The sequence below is a fragment of the Aotus nancymaae genome, unplaced genomic scaffold (assembly GCF_030222135.1).
Source record: "Aotus nancymaae isolate 86718 unplaced genomic scaffold, 86718_ANA_hifiasm-v0.15.2.pri h1tg000131l, whole genome shotgun sequence".
NCBI classification, from domain to species: Eukaryota; Metazoa; Chordata; class Mammalia; order Primates; family Aotidae; genus Aotus; species Aotus nancymaae.
Window position 1 is genome coordinate 4,378,774 of NW_026988546.1, and position 21,873 is coordinate 4,400,646.

A 21,873-nucleotide genomic window follows, 5' to 3' on the forward strand; every position below is an offset into this window, starting at 1 on the left:
GCAGAACATGGCAGTAGAGGTGCTGGCACAGTCAAGAGGTGGCCAGTCATCCAGACCCACTGTCAGACAGAGGCTACGGGGGTTCCAACAGCTGGGCAGAGCACGGACACAGGGAATTCCGAGCAGATCCTCTTCAGAAATTGAGGCTCAAGGGACCTTGGGGAACATGGTCAGCAGATGGTGAGGCTTCATCCGTCAGCTGGCGGGTCAGCTCAGTGGGACTCCTGTGTTTGGAAGGGAGGCTCAAGTCTTTACTCTGTACCAAGACAGAGATAAGGGCCAGGAAACAAGACATGCAACCATTTCCCATCATCAAGGGGCGAGCTGGTGCTTGGCACGTGGCAGAACTGGGCTCTGCCAGCGCCACGCATCGTGAGGAACCGCTTCTCTGTTTTGATCCCTCCTGTTCGTGTGTGAGAGGCATTAGAGCTGCCTCGTGTATAGTTTTGTTCTTCAGAGTCTGAGGACATGGAGGACCCATTTCCTCATTTTCCCTCTTGTGACTGGATAGGATCCTGCACCCAGTTCTGATGGAGACCAAGATGCTGAGGTTACCATTTTCTTTGTGGGACCAAGAAAAGAGCTCTAATTTGGCTTGAAGTTTGTGTGTGTGTGCATGTGTGAGTGGGAGGACAGGTGAATGTGTGTAATGAGAGTGTGTCAGTGTGTCCATGTGTAAGAGTGTGTATGTGAGTGATTGTGTGTGTGTGGAGATGTGTGTGACAGTGGTCTGTGAATTTGGAGAGTGTCTGTGTCTGTGGTGCATAACTGTGCATGTGGATGTGTAAATCTGAGTGTGTATGTGTGTTAATGTATGTGTGACTAAGCCGTGTGAGTGTGGTGTGTGAGCCTGGGCATGCAAGTGTGTGCGTGAGTGTGGAAATGTGTGTGTGTACATGTGTGTGAGCATGACAGAGTGTGTGAGTTTGGGGTGGGCACAGGCCACAGCCAGCCCCTCTTGGGGTGTTAGATCTCTGCAACCCAAGCATCCTAAGTCGCCCTCCTTCCTCACTCCATCCTGAGCTTCCCAGCTGACCGCCTCTGCTCCGATCTCCCACAGGGAAAGCAGCGTCTCTGGGACCAGGGGCTCCAAGCATGGCATGGAGCCAAGTCTCGTCTCTCGCCGCCTCCTGAGAACCTGGGTGCAGCACAAAACAGTCAAATATTTCCCTCTGTCATCATTAACTAGAGCTCCACAAGTTCCCAGATCGCTGTGTTAGCTCTTTGCTATAATTAGCAATTTTCTGATATCATACTAACACTCCTTAATTATTCCCTCAGAGACAAAGCAAACCTGTGGGATGCCGAGGGCAGGCAGATAACTCCTACTTGGGCGAGAAGCCCCAACATGTGTCCCAGGCAGGGCCCGGAGACCTGGAGTGTGGCCACCAGTAGGCATCCAGCTGGGGGATGAGCAGATGGGCCTCAGTGGTGGTTGTGGGGTCCCTGGACACTGCTTGCCACTGGCCTCTGGAAGCACTGGAGGCTTTGGGGACCTGCTGGTCCTCCGGCCCTAAACGTGGCCCTAGACACGGCCCTAGAATGATGATGAGAAGTTTGCCATCTCCATCCTCCTCAAGCTGCCTGTGCACCCCAGTAGCACCCACCCTCTCTCTGCTCATGTCTCTCACCTCACGTCCTAGGGCCCTGCTCTGTGCCGCACCCGATGACAGGAACCAGTGCCCCACCTTCTCCCCTCAGGGACACACAAGCACTTTCACAGGGATGCTGCTTCTCACGCCTTCTGCAGGCAGGGCCTCCTGCAGAGACGCTGGATGCAGAGACAGGACCAGGATGCAGGGCTCAGCCCAGGTGCAGCTCCTCTCACACCTGGTGCAGGTGGCCACTCTCCCCGCAGGGCGCCTTGTCTCCCTGGGAGAATGAGAAAGGGGAACTGAGAGTTCAGTGTTACATGGGACATGCCACAAACCCCCAAAGACCCATTGGGTGAAAAGACGAAAAACAACCGCAAAGCTATTTTCACCGGAGGTGGTCTCTTGGCGGAAGCAGAAGCCTGGATTACTCAAACCAGGCAGAGTCTCCTGCTGGGATTACTCAAATAATGACCCGGTGTGCCCTCCTTCCACCAGTGAGAAAGTCCCTTCTCCGTAGAAAGTTCTGGGTCGAGGTCTTTTACCTGGGGCCTCTTCTTTTTGTTTAAGATGGTAGTTTAAAAGAATTAGTCTTCATGTTTTTTAGAGAAGTGTTTGTTTCCAGCAAAACTGAGAGGAAAGTACAGAGGTTTCCCACCTCCCCCGCCTGAGCTACAGCCTCCCCGATACTCACATCCCCCATCGGTTATTCATTCGTGACAACTGACGAGCCCCCATGGACAAAACATCGTCACCCAAAGCCCAGCGTTAGCATTAGGGTTCATGCTTGGTGGTGTACATTCTGTGGGTGTGGAGAGCATGCAATAACGTGCATCCACCATTTTAACAGATAGTTTCTCTGCCCTAAAATCCCCCGTGCCCCTCCTGTTCGTCCGTCCTTTCCCCCAGTCCCAGCCAACCACTGATCTTCTTACTGTCTGCGTTGTTTTGCCCTTTCCATAAGGCCACGTAGTTGGAAGCATTTACGTTTTCTCTATTTTACTCAGTTGTGATTAGTGCTGAATAATATTCCATTGTCTGGATGTACCTGTTTATTTATTTATTTTGAGACACAGTCTCAGTCTGTCACACAGGCTGGAGTGTAATGGCGTGATCTCGGCTCACTGCAAACTCCATCTACCCGGTTCAAGCGATTCTCCTTCCTCACTCAGCCTCCTGAGTAGCTGGGATTACAGGGACCCACCATCACGCCTGGATAATTTTCATATTTTTAGTAGAGACGAGGTTTCACCATGTTGGCCAGCCTAGTCTTGAACTCCTGACCTCAGGTGATCCGCCCACCTTGGCCTCCCAAAGTGCTGGGATTACAGGTGTCAGCCACCACGCCCGGCCAGGATTTATCTGTATTTTATCCATTTACCTACTGAAAGACATCTTGGTTATTTCCAAATTTTGTCAACAATAAACACAGCTGCTATAAACATCTGTGCCCAGGTTTCTGTGCGAACATTAGTTTTCAGTTCATCTGCACAAATACCAAGGAGCATGATTGCTGGATTGAGCAGTAAGGGGATGTTTAGTTTTGAAAGAAACCGCCAAGCTGTTTTTCACAGAGTCTGTGCATTTTGCTTCCTACCAGCAATGAATGAGAATTCCTGTTGCTCCATGTCCTCACCACATTTGGTGCTATCAGTACCCTGGATTTGGACCATTCTGATAGGTGTGTAGTATCCAGTAGGTATGTCTCGTTGTTGTTTTAATTTGCATTTCCCTGGTGCCAGATGGTGTGGAATACCTTTTCATCTGCTCATTTGCCATCTATGTATCTTCTCTGAGGCGTCTGCTCGGATCTTTGCCTTTGGCCTTTCGTTAACTCTAAACACAGAGGGAGCTGCAAGTGTGTCTTGGCATGCGAGTGGCTTCGCCTCTGCCTGCTGTCCGGCACGGCATTTCCCCAGGCTGTCTTGTCACCCAGTCCTATTTGGTTGGGGTCACCTTCACCAGGGATCCCACTGTCCCTAAACTCCTCTTGAACACATTGTATGTCCAGGAGGGGCCTGTCACACTGCAGTTTATGTTCCATAGGTTCAGGTAGCTGCTGCTAAAGTGACAAGGTGACTCTCTGACCTGGTTTGCTGGGACAGTCCAAGATGACATCTCATATCCTGGCTTAATGGTTACAACTGTCACCCCACCAAAGTGTCTCAGTTTGGACAATAACTGTGGTCACCCTACTTGTGAAAGGATGTTTGGGCTCTGACATCTGGCCTGACTGAATCACCTGCTCCCTGCTGGATGGGATCAGGGATCAGGGTTGCTTCCCTGCAGCTCTGGAGAAGCCCGTGAAGGTGACAGAGGTGAAAGTAGAAACTGCTGCAAAGAGCAGACTGCTCTATCCATGGGCAGGGACCTCAAAGACTCTCACTTCACACCCACCTCCGTGACTGTCCAGCTCCAGTTTGTAAATGGCCACCAGGGTCCTGAAGCCTTCCTGAACTTCTTCCTGCATTTCTCCAACCAGACAATGAACTTCCTTTGAGCCTCAAGTCCACACTGAGTTTATTTCTCCTCCCTTAGGACAGCCTTTCTCCGGAGAGACAGCCTAGAGCAAGGCTCAGGGATGTATCTGCATCAGCTCAGACCCCAGTTCTAACATGCAGCAGCTCTGCGACCTTAGGCCTCAGTTTCCCCATCTGCAAAATGAGGATGGTCATAGTGCCTGTCCCTTAGAGTCATGTCTCTGTGGTCACCCTACTTGGGAAAGGACATTTGGACTCTGACATCTGGCCTGGCATTCTCATGAAGAGGATAGAGTAAATGAATACATGTAGTATTTTGAGAACAGCCTCAGACACATGGAAATGTTCCCTATTATTTTAAGCACCAAATATCTTTCCCCAGATTGAAAGCATCTTTCCTTTAAAAGAGCAAAATTCAAAGTTATTTTTTGAGTAATGATCACATGCCAGGTGCTTTCACACCCACCTGAATACTCCTGACTCCAAGAGCTGGGGGTCATTGGCTCCAGTTCATAGGGTGGAGAAGGGGAGGTTTAGAGAGGTGAACTAATGGGCCCAGGTCACACAGCAGAGCAGTGAAAAGATCATGGATAGCTTAAAATACTGACCCTTCCTTCAGTATCTCTCTTTCTCTCTCTCTCTTTCTCTCTCTCTCTCTCTCTCTCTCACACACACACACACACACACACACTCTCCCTTCATAAAAATCTCACAATGGTGAGTGTCTTACAGGAGACACACAGAGAAGAAGGTCCCGTGAAGAGGGAGGCCGAGACCAGAGCATCACAGCCACAAGTCAAGGAAGGCCGACAACCACCAGAAGCCGAAAAGGGTAAGAGCAGCTCCCACTCCCTGCTTTTAGAGGGTGCATAACCCTGCCAATACCTTGATTTTGGACCTCTGCCTTCCACTGTTGTGAGATAACACACTTTTATTGTTTTAAGTCACGATTTTGTGGTAATTTGTCATGGCTGCCACAGAAAACGAATACAAATAGTTTTCCATCAGCACATCCTGGTGATGCATGTGTTTGCTTTGAAAACATGTCATTTTCACCTGCAAAGTTTCCTAAAAGGGACTGTGCAGAGGGATCGCTGCAGCTGAAGTCAGTATTGGCCCCATTCTGTTAGTTCACCTGGCTCAGGTGCCTACCGAATGAATCCTCTGGTTCTTGAGGTGGTCCATGCCTTTACTGAATGCCTTCTTTGTTGGGGTCATTCTGCCGGGAAGACATTCCCATTGAAAGATGCTGGACCATCCCTTTACCACGTCAAGCATGACAAGCCTATGTTAAGAAACTGTCCATATCAAAGCTGTGACAGGCAATTCATAGAAGAAGAAAGCAGGATGATCAATGGCCTATGAAAGGATCCTCAGGTGGCTGTGGCCGGGCGCAGTGGCTCACCTCTGTAATCCCAGCACTTTGGGAGGCCGAGGCGGGAGAATCGCTTGAGCCCAGGAGTTCCAGACTGGCATGAGAAACATGGCAAAACTACATCTCTTTAAAAACTTGGCGAGGTGTGGTGGCATGTGCCTGGAGTTCCAGCTACTTAAGAGGCTGAGGTGGAAAGATCACCTAAGCCCAGAAGGTTGAGGCTGCAGTAAGCCACCATGGTGCCACTGCACTCCAGCCTGGGTGACAGTGTGAGATCCTATAAAAAAAAAAAAAAATCCTCAGCTGTGCTAAAATCAGAAGAATGCAAATAAAAATCACAGTGAGGGAAGCCACTGCCTCTCCGGAGCTGGCTGTGCGCTCTGGTCCCGCACCCGCCTCCCGCAGCCCCGACCGCTCCGCCCGCGCCCCGCCAGCTCCCGTCACTGGATAAGAGAAGACTCGAAGCATTTACCTCCAAGTCCAAACTGTCTTATAATACCAAATTCGCTATTCCTGACTTCAAGGTGGGGATCTTGGATTCCCTGGTTGGCCTCTCTGATGAGTTGGGGAAACTCGACAGCTGTGCTGAAAGCCTCATAAGGAGAATGGCTCAGAGCGTGGTGGAAGTCATGGAGGACTCGAAGGGGAAGGCACAGGAACATCTCCTGGCAAACGGAGTTGACTTAACCTCCTTTGTGACCCACTCTGAATGGGACATGGCCAAATATCCTGCCAAACAGCCGCTCGTGAGCGTGGTGGACACCATAGCCAAGCAGCTGGCGCAGATCGAGACAGACCTGAAGTCCCGACTGGCAGCCTACAACACTCTGAAGACGAACCTGGAGAACCTGGAGAAGAAATCCATGGGGAACCTCTTCACCCGGACACTGAGCGATATTGTGAGCAAAGAGGACTTCGTGCTGGATTCTGAATATCTCGTCACACTTCTGGTCATTGTCCCCAAACCAAACTACTCACAATGGCAAAAAACCTACGAATCTCTCTCGGACATGGTGGTCCCTCGATCGACCAAACTCATTACTGAGGACAAGGAGGGCGGCCTTTTCACTGTGACTCTGTTTCGAAAAGTGATTGAAGATTTCAAAAGCAAAGCCAGAGAAAACAAGTTCACTGTTTGTGAATTTTACTATGATGAGAAAGAAATTAAAAGGGAAAGGGAGGAGATGGCCCGATTGCTGTCTGATAAGAAGCAACAGTATGGCCCCCTGCTGCGCTGGCTCAAGGTGAACTTCAGCGAAGCCTTCATTGCCTGGATCCACATCAAGGCCCTGAGAGTGTTTGTGGAGTCCGTGCTCAGGTATGGACTACCAGTGAATTTCCAGGCAGTGCTCCTGCAGCCGCATAAGAAGTCATCCGCCAAACGTTTACGAGAGGTTCTAAACTCGGTCTTCGGACACCTGGATGAAGTAGCTGCTACAAGTATACTGGATGCATCAGTGGAGATCCCGGGACTGCAACTCAGTAATCAAGACTATTTTCCTTATGTCTACTTCCATATCGACCTTAGTCTTCTTGACTAGAAAGGCCAGCTGGCACCTCTGTCTCATGTTCATGCAGACTGTTACAGCCACCTCTTTCCTTTAGTCAGAGAATGCCTCAAATGTCTTACAGAACTAAGATTTTTTTCAGAGAAATTGCTCACAAAAGTTAGTGACAGTTGTATTTATTTTTCTTAAGTTACAATAAAATGCTCTCAAGTCCTTTGAATGTTCTAACAACAACAACAAGAAAATCACAGTGAGACATCTTTCAATCACGTCGAATCACCTGAAATCAAAATTGTTTCACAACAGCACCGGTAAACAATGTTTTTTGTTTGTTTGTTTTTTGAGATAAGTCTTGCTCTGTTGCACAGGCTGGAGTGCAGTGGCACCATTTTGGCTCACTGCAACCTCTACCTCCCGGGTATAAGCACTTCTCCTGTCGCAGCCTCCAGAGTAGCTGAGATTACAGGTGTGCACCACCACACCCGGCTAGTTTTTGTATTTCTGGTAGAGGCAGGGTTTTGCCATGTTGGCCAGGCTGGTCTCGAACTCCTGACCTCAAGTGATCCGCTCGCCTTGGCCTCCATAAATGCTAGAATTACAGGTGTGAGCCAGTAACAATGTTAATAATTGTAGCTTTGTTTAGTTCACGAAAAGGAAAGAACCTAAATGTTCACTGGAAAGAGGACAGACCTGTAAATTGAGACACAGTTACACGATGTGAATTACAGATAAAGCTGGGTTTAGCTGCAAATTGCAGGAGATACATGCAGGACACCACAGAAGGTTGGCTGGTGTTGAGGACTGGAGTGGGTGAGAACACACGCTTGGTTAAGGTGACTTTCACTTTTTTACTGAGGAACAGCAGACAAACACCACAAAGCACGTAGCCAAGTTTAAGGATAAAGTGAATGGCTTACATTCCTTTTTACGTCTTTAGTTCCTCAAAGGAGCTCCATAGTCAGTGGTCTCTACAGCCTGTACAGAATGAGGAGTTTCCCAGGCTAGAGGCGGGATCTGAGGGCTGACTCACTGCCCGTGTGTGTGTGTGTGCATGTATGTGTGTGTGTGTTTACATGCATGTATGTGCCTGTGTGTGCATGTGTGCACACACACAGACACTGGGGGAAGGATACGGCAGCACTCACAAACCTATTATATTTATTATACTTTATTATATCATACTACCTATAATTGTTCACCTCTTAAAATCCATAAATTGCTTACTTCTTAAAATCCAATTGTTCCTTCTTAAAATCCAGGAATCAAATCCATCAACATGTTAGGATCTGATAGAGCCAACAATGGGGCCAAAGGTGAGATTATATGCACAGGACTTTTCTGTAGTATGCAACGTTCATTTCAAAAATCTGTCCTTGGGTCCTGTCAAGTTGCCATCTGCCATCCCAGGTAGAAGTCACAAACTACAAGAACTTGCCACGATTTGGGAACCTTTGCAACTGGACCACTTTTGTGCTTCCTTTAACCTGGTCTTTCCTTGCAGAGGTTACAAAACAATTCTAAAAGCGAAAGAGTCCTGTGTATATATGTTTTGGGGGTCAGAAGAAAGAACTGTGAACTGAGTGCCTAGGAGGCAGTGTGGAGTTTTCATGAATGACCCCCTAGGCTTGTCTCCTCCTGAACCAGAGCATGCCACCAGACAGGCGCTCCAGCCCAGGGGAGAGCTATGCTCAGCAGAGCCCCAGCTGCGTGGAAAGTGATTCCCTGGGCCAGGGTGGAGGAGTCCGTGTGGTGAAACCTTGCTTCTAGCCCTGAGGAAGACTTGGCAGGCCTTCCTGCACAGTGGCCTCGGTGGCTCCTGAGCCATCTTAGGAAAATGCTGCTCAGTTCTTTAGAACCTCAGATCTGGAGGATCTATTAACATGCTTTTTCCTGGGCTGACCTTAGGACCAGTTGCTTTACTGACATGAAGCAGCATAGATTTAAAAAATAAGCAGTGGAACCAAAGAGAACAGGAAAGCAGAGAGACCCATGTCCACACTGAGCAATGGGTACAGAGGTCCCAGCTGATCATCCCTGACCTTGACCATTCCCTCCCCTCCCTTCAGCTGCAGCCTCTCATGCCTTTTGATTACGGTGCTGATGAAAGTGGAGGAAGCAGTTCTTCTCTCAGCATCGGCTACTCCACCTGTGTTTGGGTTGTGCTGCTTTTTTTTTGAGATGGAATTTCCCTCTTGTTGCCCAGGCTGGAGTGCCATGGCACAATCTTGGCTCACCACAACCTCCACCTCCTGGGTTCAAGCGATTCTCCTGTCTCAGCCTCCTGAGTAGCTGGGATTATAGGCATATGCCACCATGCCCAGCTAATTTTGTATTTTTAGTAGAGTTGAAGTTTCTCCGTATTGGTCAGGCTGGTCTCAAACTCCCGACCTCAAGTGATCTGCCTGCCTTGGCCTCCTAAAGTGCTGGGATTACATGCGTGAGTCACCGCGCCCTGCTGGGGTTGTGCTTTTCAAGTAAGGAGACGTTGCCACCCTGGGAATCATGTCAATGTGTTCATCATATTTAGGGCTCCATGGCACGTACCTGCTGACTCGGTGAAGGTCCTATTGGATGACAAAAAAAAGCAGACCAAAAACTCAGAGTGACAGATGTGGTCTGAGTGGCCACAGCTTGATCTGGGCTCATTTTAGAGGCGCCCAGGCTGTGCTGTCCTGTCCCAGGGCCACTGGCTGCACATAACTGTTGGGCACTGGAAGGGTGGAGACTTGAGTCGAGATGGGTGTTGAGTTGAAAACCCATCTCAGATTTCAAAGGCAAAACAAAGGAAAATAGCTCATAAATAGTGTTTCTATGTATTACATGTTGAAGTGCTAATTTTTAGTTAATATATTAAGTGAAATAAAGTAATATTAAAATTGGTTTGATCTGTTTCTTTTCACTTTTAAAAAATATGGCTACTAGATTACCCATATGGCTTGCATGTGTGGCTGACATTGTATTAAGTTGTTTGTTTTTTTTTTTTGAGACGGAGTTTCGCTCTTGTTACCCAGGCTGGAGTGCAATGGCGCGATCTCGGCTCACCGCAACCTCCGCCTCCTGGGTTCAGGCAATTCTCCTGCCTCATCCTCCTGAGTAGCTGGGACTACAGGCACGCGCCACCATGCCCAGCTAAGTTTTGTATTTTCAGTAGAGACGGGATTTCACCATGTTGACCAGGATGGTCTCGATCTCTTGACCTCGTGATCCACCCGCCTCGGCCTCCCAAAGTGCTGGGATTACAGGCTTAAGCCACAGCGCCTGGCCTGTATTAAGTTGTTTTAAGGGAATGTTACCCTATATATACTAAAGAATCCAGGCTTAAATAAACAAAAAACAAACACCCAAAAAACAGCAACCAAACCAAACATTCTGCCCAGATGACCTGGCTGTTCCAAAGGTTATTTTTATTGATTGATTTATTTTTACCGATGGTGGTGGGAGTGGCTGGCCTGAGCACAGGAAGTAAGGGGTGCATTGTCTATAGAGAATTTAAAAACAAGAAGAAAACCAGCTCAAGCATAGCGTGCTTTTCATCACCACCGCAGGCCCCGCTGTGAACAATGTCAGTCCTGAATGGCAGCTCCTGCCCGGATGAGCGGCTCCTGCAGCCCCGCCCGCCCAGGTGTGCCATGTCAGGTGGCTGTGCCGTACCTTGGTGTGGCTCCTGGCCCTCTCTCCCCTCTGAACAGGGGCCCTCTGGATCTAAGTGGCCATGCTACTTTCCTACAACCCAGGCTTCCCGACTTCTCCCAATTTCCCCTCAGCCTCCTGGCTTTGGGCTCGCTCTCCAATGTGAATCAGGACTCTGTGGCCTTGCCACCACCTGCTGGCCACTTCCTACCCTTCCACAGGACCCTGCCCGGCCTCTCCGAGCCTCTAATGTCTTGGTCAGTTGGGGCTGCAATAATAAATTACCATAGACTGAGAGGCTTTAACACAAACCTTGATGCTCACAGCTCTGGAGGCTGAAGTCTCAGGTCAGGGGCCACATGCTCAGGCTCTGGCGAGGGCCCTCTGACAGCTTCTCCTTGTGTCCTCGCATGGTGGAATGAGGGTGAGAGAGCTCTTGGGGGTCACTTTTACAATGATTCCAATGTCATTTATGGGGGCTCCACCCTCATGCCTCAATTACCTCCCAAAGACCTGCCTCCCAATACAAAGTCGTCACACTTCGGAGTTGGGACTCCAACGTGTGAGTCTGGGCCACAAACATTCCATCCATAACTGCCCCTCCATGCGGAATGCTGCTGTCAGTTCATCCACTGTGCTCACTGCACACCTTAGGGTTGCACTTTAGTATTATGTCATAATTTTTTATCCATAAGTAGAGCCAGACTACTTGGGTACACACCCCAGCTTTGGCCCTTGAGAGCTGTGTGACCTTAGGCCAATCACTTAACCTCTCTGTGCCTCATATAAAATGGGGTAACAGTACCTCCTCCACGGGGCTGCTGGGAAGATGAAATGAATTAATATGATACAGTAGTCTCCCTCATCCATGGCTTCACTTTCCACAGTTTCAGCTAGCAGTGATCAATGGTGGTTTGAAAATATAAAATGGAAATTTTCAGAAATAAGCAATTCCTAAGTTTCATGTTGCTGCCGTTCTGAGCAGCGCGCTGGACTCTGTTTCTGTCCCGCTCCCTCCTTTTGTCTCATCGCGCATGCGTTTTACCACCTCGCTTCATCACAAGAAGGGGGGTGTGGCATCATCAGATATTTTGAGAGAGAAAGAGGCCATGCTCACATAACTTTATTATAGTATATTGTTAGAATTGTTCTTTTTTTTATTATTAGTTGTTGTTAATCTCTTACTCTGCCTAATTTATAAACTGATCTTTATCCTGGGTATGTACGTTTAGGAAAAAGCAGTATTATAGGGTTTGGTACTGTCTCAGGTTCCGGCATCCAGTGTGGGTCTTGGAACTTTTCTCCCGTGGATAAGGGGGCGACTATAATACACAGGGCTAGAATAATACTGGGAACAGTGCGTGGTGTGCTGAGTGCCATGGAAGGTGCTAAGATTAATATTGGGGGTGATGCTGCGTCTGTCTTCCCTGGAGGGCAAGCCTGGGCTTTGCTCACTTTCCTGTAGCCAGAACCCGTTACAGAGCCTGGGCAAGGGAAGTGCTTAATTGTTGTTTTCTGAGTTAATATGTTGTTTTCTGAATAAGTGATAAGAAAGGGATCTTGCAGCGCGTCTGCTCTGCCCTGGGGCCCCTCTTGGGACACTAGGGTTGGCTGCGTCCCCTGGCCCCCAACCTGATCTCTGCTGGGGCCCCCAGTGGCAGGGGCAGCATCTGAGGGGGAGGCTGCATTCTGATGTCTACTTGGGAGCCACAGGCCGACCTCCCCTCTGCTCCCACCAGTCCATCACTGGCCCCCAGTCGCTCCTGACCTCTAGTCCTGACCCCACTCACCCAACACCCTGCCCACCTCCTGGGCCTGCACTTCCTCCCACAGCCCTTCCTGGAGGGCGGGGAGGAGGAAACGCCCTTCTCAGGGACGAGGATCTGCTGGGCAGGGGGCTTTGGGGTTCAGAAGGCTTTTGTCGTCCCCACCATGGCTTTGGTACTGCACTAAGTGTCCTGGGGCTGCAAAAAGCATTGAATAGAAAAGCCTAGATTAAGGTTCCCTGGAAAAACAGAACCAATAGAAAATGTGTGTCTATATTCACAGAAAAAGAGTTCTTCCAGGAAATTGGCTCTCGCAATTATGGAGGCTGGCAAGGCCAAAATCCACAGGCCTGATGCTCCAGTTAGAGTTCAGAGATGGCAAGTTATTGGAGAACCAGGAGAAGCTAATGTCCCTTTCAAATCGAGGCAGTCAGGCAGGAGAGGCATCCACTCTCAGCCTTTTTGCTCTATCTGAGCCATCAGTTGATGGGAACCCCCTCACCCCACATTAGGAAGGGTCATCTGCTTTACTCTGTTTATTGATTTAAATGTAAATCTCATGCACAAACAACCCCACAGAAGCACCTGGAATCATGTCTGCCTAAACATCTGGGCATCCTGTGGCCTAGTCAAGTTGACACATAAGATTGGGCATCACAGCTCCTCCCAGATGGGTGCCAGGGAGTGATGAGGAGAGGAAGGGCCCTGCCAATGAGAGAGACCGATAAGTGGCATTGATCTTCCGGCTGCGCAGCTGCTCCCTGTGCAGCCCTGGGCGGGCCATCTTGCCTCTTTGTGCCTGTCTGTGTCCCTGTCTACACAGTGGGGCCAGGGCAGCACCCACCTTGAAGGCAGCACATGCAGAGGGCTCAGGGCTGTCCCTGGCACTCTGGGTGGTGTCATTGGCAGTTTTATAGTGTGGTTGGGACCCTGGCCAGAGAAGCTGGAGAAATCTGGAGCAAGGAGAATGAGGGGTGAGCCAGGAAGGGTCCCAATTAAACTAAAAATCACTCCCGTGGCTTTGCACCTTATTTTCTTTTACTTATTTTAGCTTTTGGATTTAGGGCCTTTTGAGGGTGGAATTTCATCAGATTGAAGAACTGTGTGAAAACCTGCTTTTTCTGGACTGAATACACACAGGAGGGTCAGATACCCAGAAGGCCCAGAGCCCCTTCCTCTACAAGGCACTGCAACTTCCTCCTGCCCTGCACCCTCCAGGGTCTCAGGGTCCTGCATTTACGCGGGGACGCTGAGTCCAATTCAACTCTCTGCTCTCTAATCTGAGCTCTTTCTAGTGGGGCATTTTAGGTGATTCGTCCTGCAGCCTGCACGAATCAAAGCTAAAAATAGGCACATTTTCATGTCAAGAGAAAACAGAGTCATTAGAAAACATGACCCTCAGAAAAACCAAACGAATAATCCAGACCCTGGTGGCCCTGGGCAGATGAGCAGTCATGGGTCCGATTTGCATTTCCTGAGCACCTACTGTATACAGGGTACTGGCGGGGGGTACTTTTTTCTCTCTTCTCATGGATCAGAGAAGGAGTTTCCCCTCCTCTGTCACCCCAGGGGGCATCTGAAGTTAGAACTTGACATTCATGGCCCATCATCCACCTGTGGGCACAGCGCTCCTGCCCCTCCTACTCCTGGCTCCATGCTCATGATCCTGGAGGATGCTGATTCCACAGGTGTGCCCAGATAATTTCAGGTGCATAGACTTGATTGGTCTAAAGAAAATATCTTCCAAATAGGCTGTCCTGTTAGCATCATCTCTTCAGAGACACTCCACAGGGCCCGGGCGGGCAGGGAGCTGGGGACGGCATTGGTACAGGGCGGGGGTAACTCTGTAACTCTGACTGGGGTGGAAAGCCTGCTCCCCCAGACCTCAGATGTGTGAATGCCAGCAGGGTCACCTAAGCTCCCAGAGTCTACCTTCCCTCTTCTGTAAAGTGGGATAATATTTGTGGAGCCACATGGGCTTGCAGTGAGGACCCCACAGGTGTCGGATGCTGTGGCTGTCCTCATCATCATCATTAGGACTGCGATTATGATGGCTTCACCAATACCGTCTTTGCATTAGCCATCTGAGGGGTGTCCAAAGGCCACAGAATGTCCCCACATCTACATCCAGCCCTGTGGTACTTTCTCCTTTTTAACATTCTTCAGAAAGCATGCATTTTTTTTTTTTTTTTTGCAGGTGAATCTGGGATGGGACCTTATTACTCCCCTTACACGACCAGTAAAAATTGGCACACCTGGTGATCTCATCGCCACCCACTGCTAGATGCCAGAGCAGGGAAGAGAGAAATAAACAAGTAACACCTGGAGCCTGATGAAGGGCAGCAGGTAAGGTAGGGGTCGGGAATGCCCAAGAGGAAAGGATCACCTTAAGGAAACTGACGCTGAGGCAGACTCCACCAACAGGAGAATGGCAGAGGCAGGGCCGTGCCGGCCACCCTTCCTCGGGAGCAGTGGTTTTCTGACTCTCAAGCACAAGTGTGGCTGCTGCAGGTTTGTTAGACCCAGCTGGCTGGTCCCCACCCAAGAGCTTCTCATTTGGCAAGTCTGGGATGGAGCCCAAGACTGCATGTCTGGTGAGTTCCCAGGCAATGCAAACATGGCTGGTCTAAGGAATGTACTTTGAGAACCATTGTTTAAAGCCAAATGTTTCATAAGCCAGGGAACCCTTTGGTCAAATGAAATCTTCGGAGGCAAAAATAAAGCAATGAGGCCGGGTGTGGTGGCTCACACCTGTAATCCCAGCACTTTGGAGACCCAGGCAGGTGGATCACCTGAGGTCAAGAGTTGGGGACCAGCTTGGGCAACATGGTGAAACCCCATCTCTACTAAAAATACAAAAATTAGCCAGGCAAGATGATGCATGCCTGTAGTCCCAGCTACTTGGGAGGCTGAGGCAGGAGAATCACTTGAACCCAGGAGGCAGAGGTTGCAGTGAGCTGAGATGGCGCCATTGCACTCCAGCCTGGGTGACAGAGCAAGACTCCATCTCAAAGAAACAAAACAAAGCAAACAATGAGGCATCAAACGAGGTGATGGTATAGGGCTGGGGTGCCTTGCCAGACACGTCCTAAGGCACAATTCCAAACCAAACGGAAATTCTGAAGTTCCCCAGAGTTCAGGCCTTGTGGTGTGTGTCTTAAAAGGACTGGTTACAACCACATAGTACTTAGGATTGGGTGTCCCAGCAAGCTGTGTTTCAATGAACCCAGATGTTTCTGAGTGTGTAAAGGCTTGAGAGGTGCATATCACTTACACTGGCTCCAGTTTCCTGGTGATGCCCACACTGGCACCTCTATCCACCCTAGGTGGCAGCCTCAGGTCTCCCAAGCTCCTGGCCAGCTCCACCTGCACCTGCCTTTCCGAGGCTACTGAGAACTTACGTCTGAATGTATAGCTGAGCTCAGCACCTTCTCCCCAGCCTCTCCTCTTCCTGGGCTCCCTAACCCGAGAAGAACATGGCCAGTCATTTACTAATTGCTCACCATGTGCCTAGCACTGACAGGTACTCCATATACATTAACTCCAAACCAAGGTAGATATTAGAATTTCCATTCTATAAATAAGGCTATCAAGACTCCGAGAAAGGAAGCAGCTTGCCCAAGGTCACCTAGCCAGCAAGGATTGAAACCCAGGCCTGGGGCCCGCAGCACAGTCCTTTCACTCTGCCACACTACCTAGCATCATGCACCCAGCAGACAGAGCCAGAAATGCACTCACCGTCCAGGACCTGGATTTGTTGCATTTGATATTTGCACCTTTTTACAGAGAGGATCTATATATTTCATCAGCTGTGAACAACAACAAAAAGAGTACGTAGGAATTCCAAAATCCTATAATAACAATGCAAATCATGGTAAGAGTCATATTTTGGAAGATTGTTTTCTGGGTCAAGACCTTACACTAAGTGCCTTCCCTCCTGGCCATAGGGAGGGACTTAGCTTGTCCCAGGCAGCTCAGCTTTGCAGAAAAGGAGCATCTCCCATCCATTCCACAGGCAGCCGCTTTCTCCAGTCCATGTCAGAGACAGAGGCACCCAGCTGCTGTCTCTCCATTCCTGAGGGTGCAGTGACCCCATGTGGCCAATTCCAAATGTAGCCACTTGATGGTTATTGGACTGTGACTGCTATTTTGTCACCATTTAAACAATTCTCCAATTGCTGTTTTTTGCTGGAAGTTTTGCTTTCATTCCACTGAGGAGGAGAGGCAACAGAGGCAGCTCGGACTGGGGAGGGCGGGGCTGAGCATGCAGGGACAATGTCCTTCTAGCATGCGGGCCACAAGAACCCTCCAGCTCTGAAGGTGGGCTGAGAGCGCCTCCTTCAGGCCATATTGGGGGCAGCAACAGGTGATTAGGATGGCTGGCCTAAAGTCTTGTACTCCCCAGCCTGGCTGCTGCATCATAGAGAAAAGAGAGAGAGACAGATGAGACCAAGGAAACTGCACTGAGTCACCCCCAGACTCAGGAGGTGGAAGTGGGGGGCTGTCATGTGAGAGTTGGAGGGCCCATGGGATTATCAAAGTCATGCCCACATTATGAAGACAGCAAGGGCCAGAGTGTGACAAGTTCTCTTCTTATGGCCACCCAGTAATATGTGTGAGCCAGTGAGGAACTGCATCCAGCTGCTGCCAATATATGCCGAGTCATGGGGGCTTCAGCTAGGTAGGGGGTGTCTTTCTCGTATATAATCTGAAATGTCTCATAAGCAGGTGGTCCAGGGCTGCTATGGAGGCCCCATCATGTCGTGAGAGACCCCAATGCTGTCTTCTGCGTCACCAGTCCTAAAACATGGCATTCATCCCCAAGGCTACATCACAGTCACAATGTCTGCTTCAGCTTGCCCATCACTCGGGAGTCCCAGGCAGGGAAAAGAAAGAAGAGAGAAAGCTCAAAGGCCAGATGTCAGAGGCATAAGCTTCCCTTTCAATAGCATTTCCTGAGGTTTCACCCAATAACTTCCTTTTACTGTATGGACCATTGGAACTGTAGTTTGTAAGCTGAGCGTATTCCTAGAAGGAAGGGGAGAATGAGGGTATAGATTTCTAGAGGCCTTACCCGTCTGTACTGGGGATATTAACAGCTACAATTTCTCTGGAGCTTACTATGTTTATATGAATTTATCTATCTTCACAATAACCCAGGCAGATAGAGTTGTTATCCCATTTTGCAGGTGAGGCAAGTGAAGTTTAGTGAGCTCAGGTTAACCGAACCACACCTGGTGAGGGCTGGGGACAAAGCCTAAACCTAGCTCTGACTGAAATCCCATGGTCTTCACCTTATAGCACCCAACAAAGGGCCAGAGAAACAGGACTCAGGCTTTAAAAGCTACATTACAAAGCTGCTCTCCCTTGGCGTGGTAACCACCGATACTGCCTTGTAAATGGAGAAAGTAGCATGAAAACACGTGTTTTGAGGAAGGAGCTGCGGCTGCTGTCACCATTATTGGGAATGACGGAGCACTGTCCTGGGTCTGTATCCAGTAAGCAAATATGCCCAAGAGTTCATTGCCCCAGACCCTTAATCCATTCTCTGACCTGCTGTCACTCTTACAGACTCAAGGAGAAACCTTCCACAGGACCATGGAACTAGGTGATTTTGGTTTCACCTTGATCAGTAAAAGATAATCAGTCCATCATCTTTTACTATTTGTACAGCTGTGTCCAGGATTTTTTAAAAAATAGTTTAGATGTACAAAAAAAGATGAATCCTTTGTCTTGAAGGTCTCCAGTATTTTTAAATATAAAATATTTTGAAGTATTAGCCACTCAAGAAAGAGACCTGAGGACAGAGAAACTTAAAGGTAGAGTGTGCGACACAGTGCCACCTGAAGATCACCCGGAGGTGAAGCAGCTGGCTGTGTAGGTCAGCCGGGAAATTGGTTGAGGATAGGATCTTCCAGTTGGCCTCTTTGACAGAGGGACTTCCAACTCTGCCTAGGGCATATGACAGTGGAGAGACATCTAGGGTGGGCGTGCTCCACAGTGACTTGGCCTATGCTTTGTTGTCTTGAAGCCATTCATCCTGGGATCTCCGCCAAGCCTTGTCAATGTCGCTGATGTATCCCCAAATCTTTGGAAAGCAGGGGAATCCCCGCCTGCAGCTCACACGCGGGCACTCCAGTCCTCTGCAGTACTGCAGCATGTACAGCAGGTGGCGCAGAAGACACGGGCTCTCCTTATCCATCTCTTGTCCTTTAGAAGGAAATTTGACCAAAATGACAGCTCCCTCCTTTCTTCCCTCCCTCCTTTCCTTCCTTCCGTCTTCTCCTTCTCTTCTGTCCCTCTCTTTCTTCTTTATTCCTTGAATCATCAGGTATCCATGAAAGCCTGCAAGTGGAGCTCTGTGCAAGATACTGGGGTGATGAATTAGGACAGGGTCCCTTGCCTTTGAGGAACCTGGAGTATAATAAAAAAGTAGAATAATAAACTACCGAAATACAGGAGGTGGCACAGGTTTTGAGGAAACAGTGTCAGTCTTGAGCAGCATCATCGCAGCCTGCAGGTTCTGGAGTCAGACCAACCTGTCTCGTCTGCCTTCCGGTCGCGATTCCACACTTGCCGCAGCCTTGTGCAAACGCCTTCATGTCTCAGAGCCTTGGTTTCCTTATCTGTAAAATGGGGATTACAATAGATTGCCCTGAGACGCGCTCATAAGGTTGGTATAAAGGAGTTAACATACCCAAAACATTTAGCACATGTAAAAGAGCCCCCAAAACATTATTTAAAACATATAACTCCTTCATTCTTGTGTGCATTCATTTATTCTATAGAGATTTGTATGCCAACCATGTGCAGGTGTCCTTGTTATTATGGGAGGCGCAAAGTAAATGGAAGTAATACTCCTGTGTGTGGGGATTTGCAGTCAGGGAGAATAGTTCTTTAACATCTTCTTGAACACTTTTCTCCACGACAGTCAAAACCAGCCTGGACTGAAAAGAGAAGAAAGCAGCCCAGCTGTTAATCCGGCTGGGAGGACAGACTCTGATAAAGCCAGCTGCAGCATCCACAGAAAACGCCATTTCTCCCGACGTCAACCTGTAGCTGGAAAACGCCAGGATGATCTCCCTCGAGTGACCACGGCTTCCTCACCAATCATACCCCAGACGCGCTTTGCCGAGTCCCTCTTTCACTAGCAATCCCCAAATGCCTAGCCTTCCTTGCTCTTGCTGACACCCAAACCGTAGTTGATCCCACTTCTCCTAAGACTGCCTTGGAGACAGCAGCCGGCAGAGGATGGACCCCACTTTCCCAGACCCTCATCAGAGTCTCCAGGGGGAGCCCAGGTCTTCTAGAAGGGGCTGCTTCTCTCCCCGCCCCCACCTCCCCCGAGTGTGCAGCTTCCCCAGGCTCTAGAGAGCATCCTCCCTCGCCGAGTCATGCCAGTTAGCCACATTTTGTTGAACCGAGGGGTGCATGCTGGCCCTCGGCAGATGGAAACTCACTTTTGCAGGCTCCCTGACGGTGGGGTGCGGGCCTCTACCTCCTCAGAGGTCCCCACAGGAAACCTTGGCTGGGAGGAAAACAAGGGAGGAACAGGACCCGCCTGGAATCCTGACTTCGGCAAAGGTGGTGGAGGAAGGTTCAGGGCAGTGGCTGCAGATATGTGAATCAGATGCAGCCCTGGCAGGGCTTCTGGTGCCCAGACTGGAGCACTGCAAGTGCCCCTTCAGCTATGAGCATCCAGTGAGACATTGGGTGTGCACAGCCTTATGGTAGGCTGTGGCGTCGAACCACTGAATGAGAGAAGGTCTCTGCTAGAATCTGCCCTCCCCTTCTTCCCTCCCTCCTTCCTTTCTTCCCTCCCTCCCTCCTTCCTTCCCTCTCTCTCTCCTTCCCTCCCTCCTTTCTTCCCTCCCTTCCTTCCTTCCTTCCTTCCCTCCCTCCTTCCCTCCCTCCCTCTTTCCTTCCCTCCCTCCTTCATTCCCTCCTTCCCTCCCTCCCTCTTTCCTTCCCTCCCTCTCCTTCCCTCCTTCCCTGCCTCCCTCCCTCTCTCCTTCCTTCCTTCCCTGTCTCCCTCTCTTCTTCTTTCCTCCCCTCCCTCCCTCCTTCCTTCCTTCTTTCCTTCCTTCCTTCCTCCCTCTCTCCTTCCTTCCTTCTTTCCTTCCTTTCTTCCTCCCTCTCTCCCTTCCTCCATCCTTCCTTTCTTCCTTCCTTTCTTCCTCCCTCTCTCCCTCCCTCCTTCCTTCCTTTCACAAGCCTCTTTGTGCAGGAACTATGTTGAGCATTGGGGGTACAGATCGACGCCTCTGGTCAGTCCCAATATCCCCAGGTTTCTGAAGATTTCATTATGACACAGTGACAGTGGAGGAACAATCTCCCAGGTGGGGTGGCCTCTGGGGGCAGGTAGCACCTGCCTAGCCTTGAGCATGGGTTTGAGAACAGCCTAGTGTTCCATTTCTGGGGCCTGAGCCAACACACAGATCTGGGCCTCTGCAGCTGGTTCCTTGGTTATTTGCTGGGCAGTTGGTGACTGCTCCTTCGGGCCACAATGCATGCCACCAGGCCCATGTTAGGGATCTTAGGTCTCAGGGGTCTGTGGGATACCACGCCCATCACTCTACCTGGAAATAGAGGGGTGTGAGACTCAGCACACTCTCCTTCCTGGCCAGACTGTGGGGGTCTCCACCTCCTCCCCTAGAAATAAGGGCACAGTATGTGTGGTGCTAGGAGTCAAAGCCCCCACCTCAATACCAGGACGAGGAAGGAAAGGGGCCCTGGGGCATGGAGAAATGCATGACTCCCACCTCCCCAGCATCCACCCCACCCTTCTCCTTCTGCCCAGCCCTGAGCCCTCCCTCCCTACAGGGAGTGCCAGCTGGATTCAAGTGCTCGCCCCACATACACTGTGCTGAATCTTCTGGATGCTCCAGCACTGCCTGGCCTGGATCCACCCTTTGGAGGCCATGCACTCTATGAAAGGGCAGTGGCTGCAGCTGTCTGAATCCGAAGCAGTGGTCCTGCCTGAGACCGTGGTCAGGCCAGAGGCAGGGATCCAGGAGGCCTGGGGCCTAGCCTAGGCCCAGGTTAGTCTGCGAGCTTGGCATTTCTCTCCTTTGCTTTGAGTTCCAGTAAGGTGCTGGGTTGCTGTGCAAAAATTTCCATTTGGGAACCCAGACATTTCAACCTGCAGAGCTCAGAATTCAGGGCATCGGAAGCCAGATGCTCCAAGTGCGCTCCTGGGACCTGGAGTCAGCATGTCTTGGTTTCCAGACCCGGGGGCTTTCTGCTTGGGACAAATTGTCATGCAAAAGTGCTTGAGCCCAAGTGCCTCCTGCATCCTGGAGGACAGCATCCCATTCTTGTAAAGTAGTGCCTGTGAGCTGGCACTAGGCCTTTAACAGCCATGCCAATTTCCTATAAGATCAGAAGCGCCTGTCTAGTTTAGCAGGTGACATGCGTCTGCCATCACAGCCCCTGCTGCGTCCTTCACGCTGGAGGTGCTGGCCACTGCTGACAAAGCCAGCCCTCCGTGAGCCCTGTAATAGTGCTTCTGATGGAGGCCCT

At 50.0% G+C, this 21,873-nt stretch overlaps 1 protein-coding gene across 1 annotated transcript; it reads left to right on the forward strand.

Annotated features, from left to right (window-relative positions):
• Nucleotides 1–4,786: 4,786 nt before the first annotated feature.
• On the forward strand, nt 4,787–7,151 carry LOC105733430 (V-type proton ATPase subunit C 2). Its single transcript, XM_021671745.2, has 2 exons — nt 4,787–4,904; nt 5,853–7,151. Exons 1-2 carry the CDS (start codon nt 4,787–4,789, stop codon nt 6,986–6,988), a joined length of 1,254 nt encoding a protein of 417 aa, XP_021527420.2. The 3' UTR covers nt 6,989–7,151.
• The last annotated feature ends 14,722 nt before the right edge of the window (nt 7,152–21,873 follow it).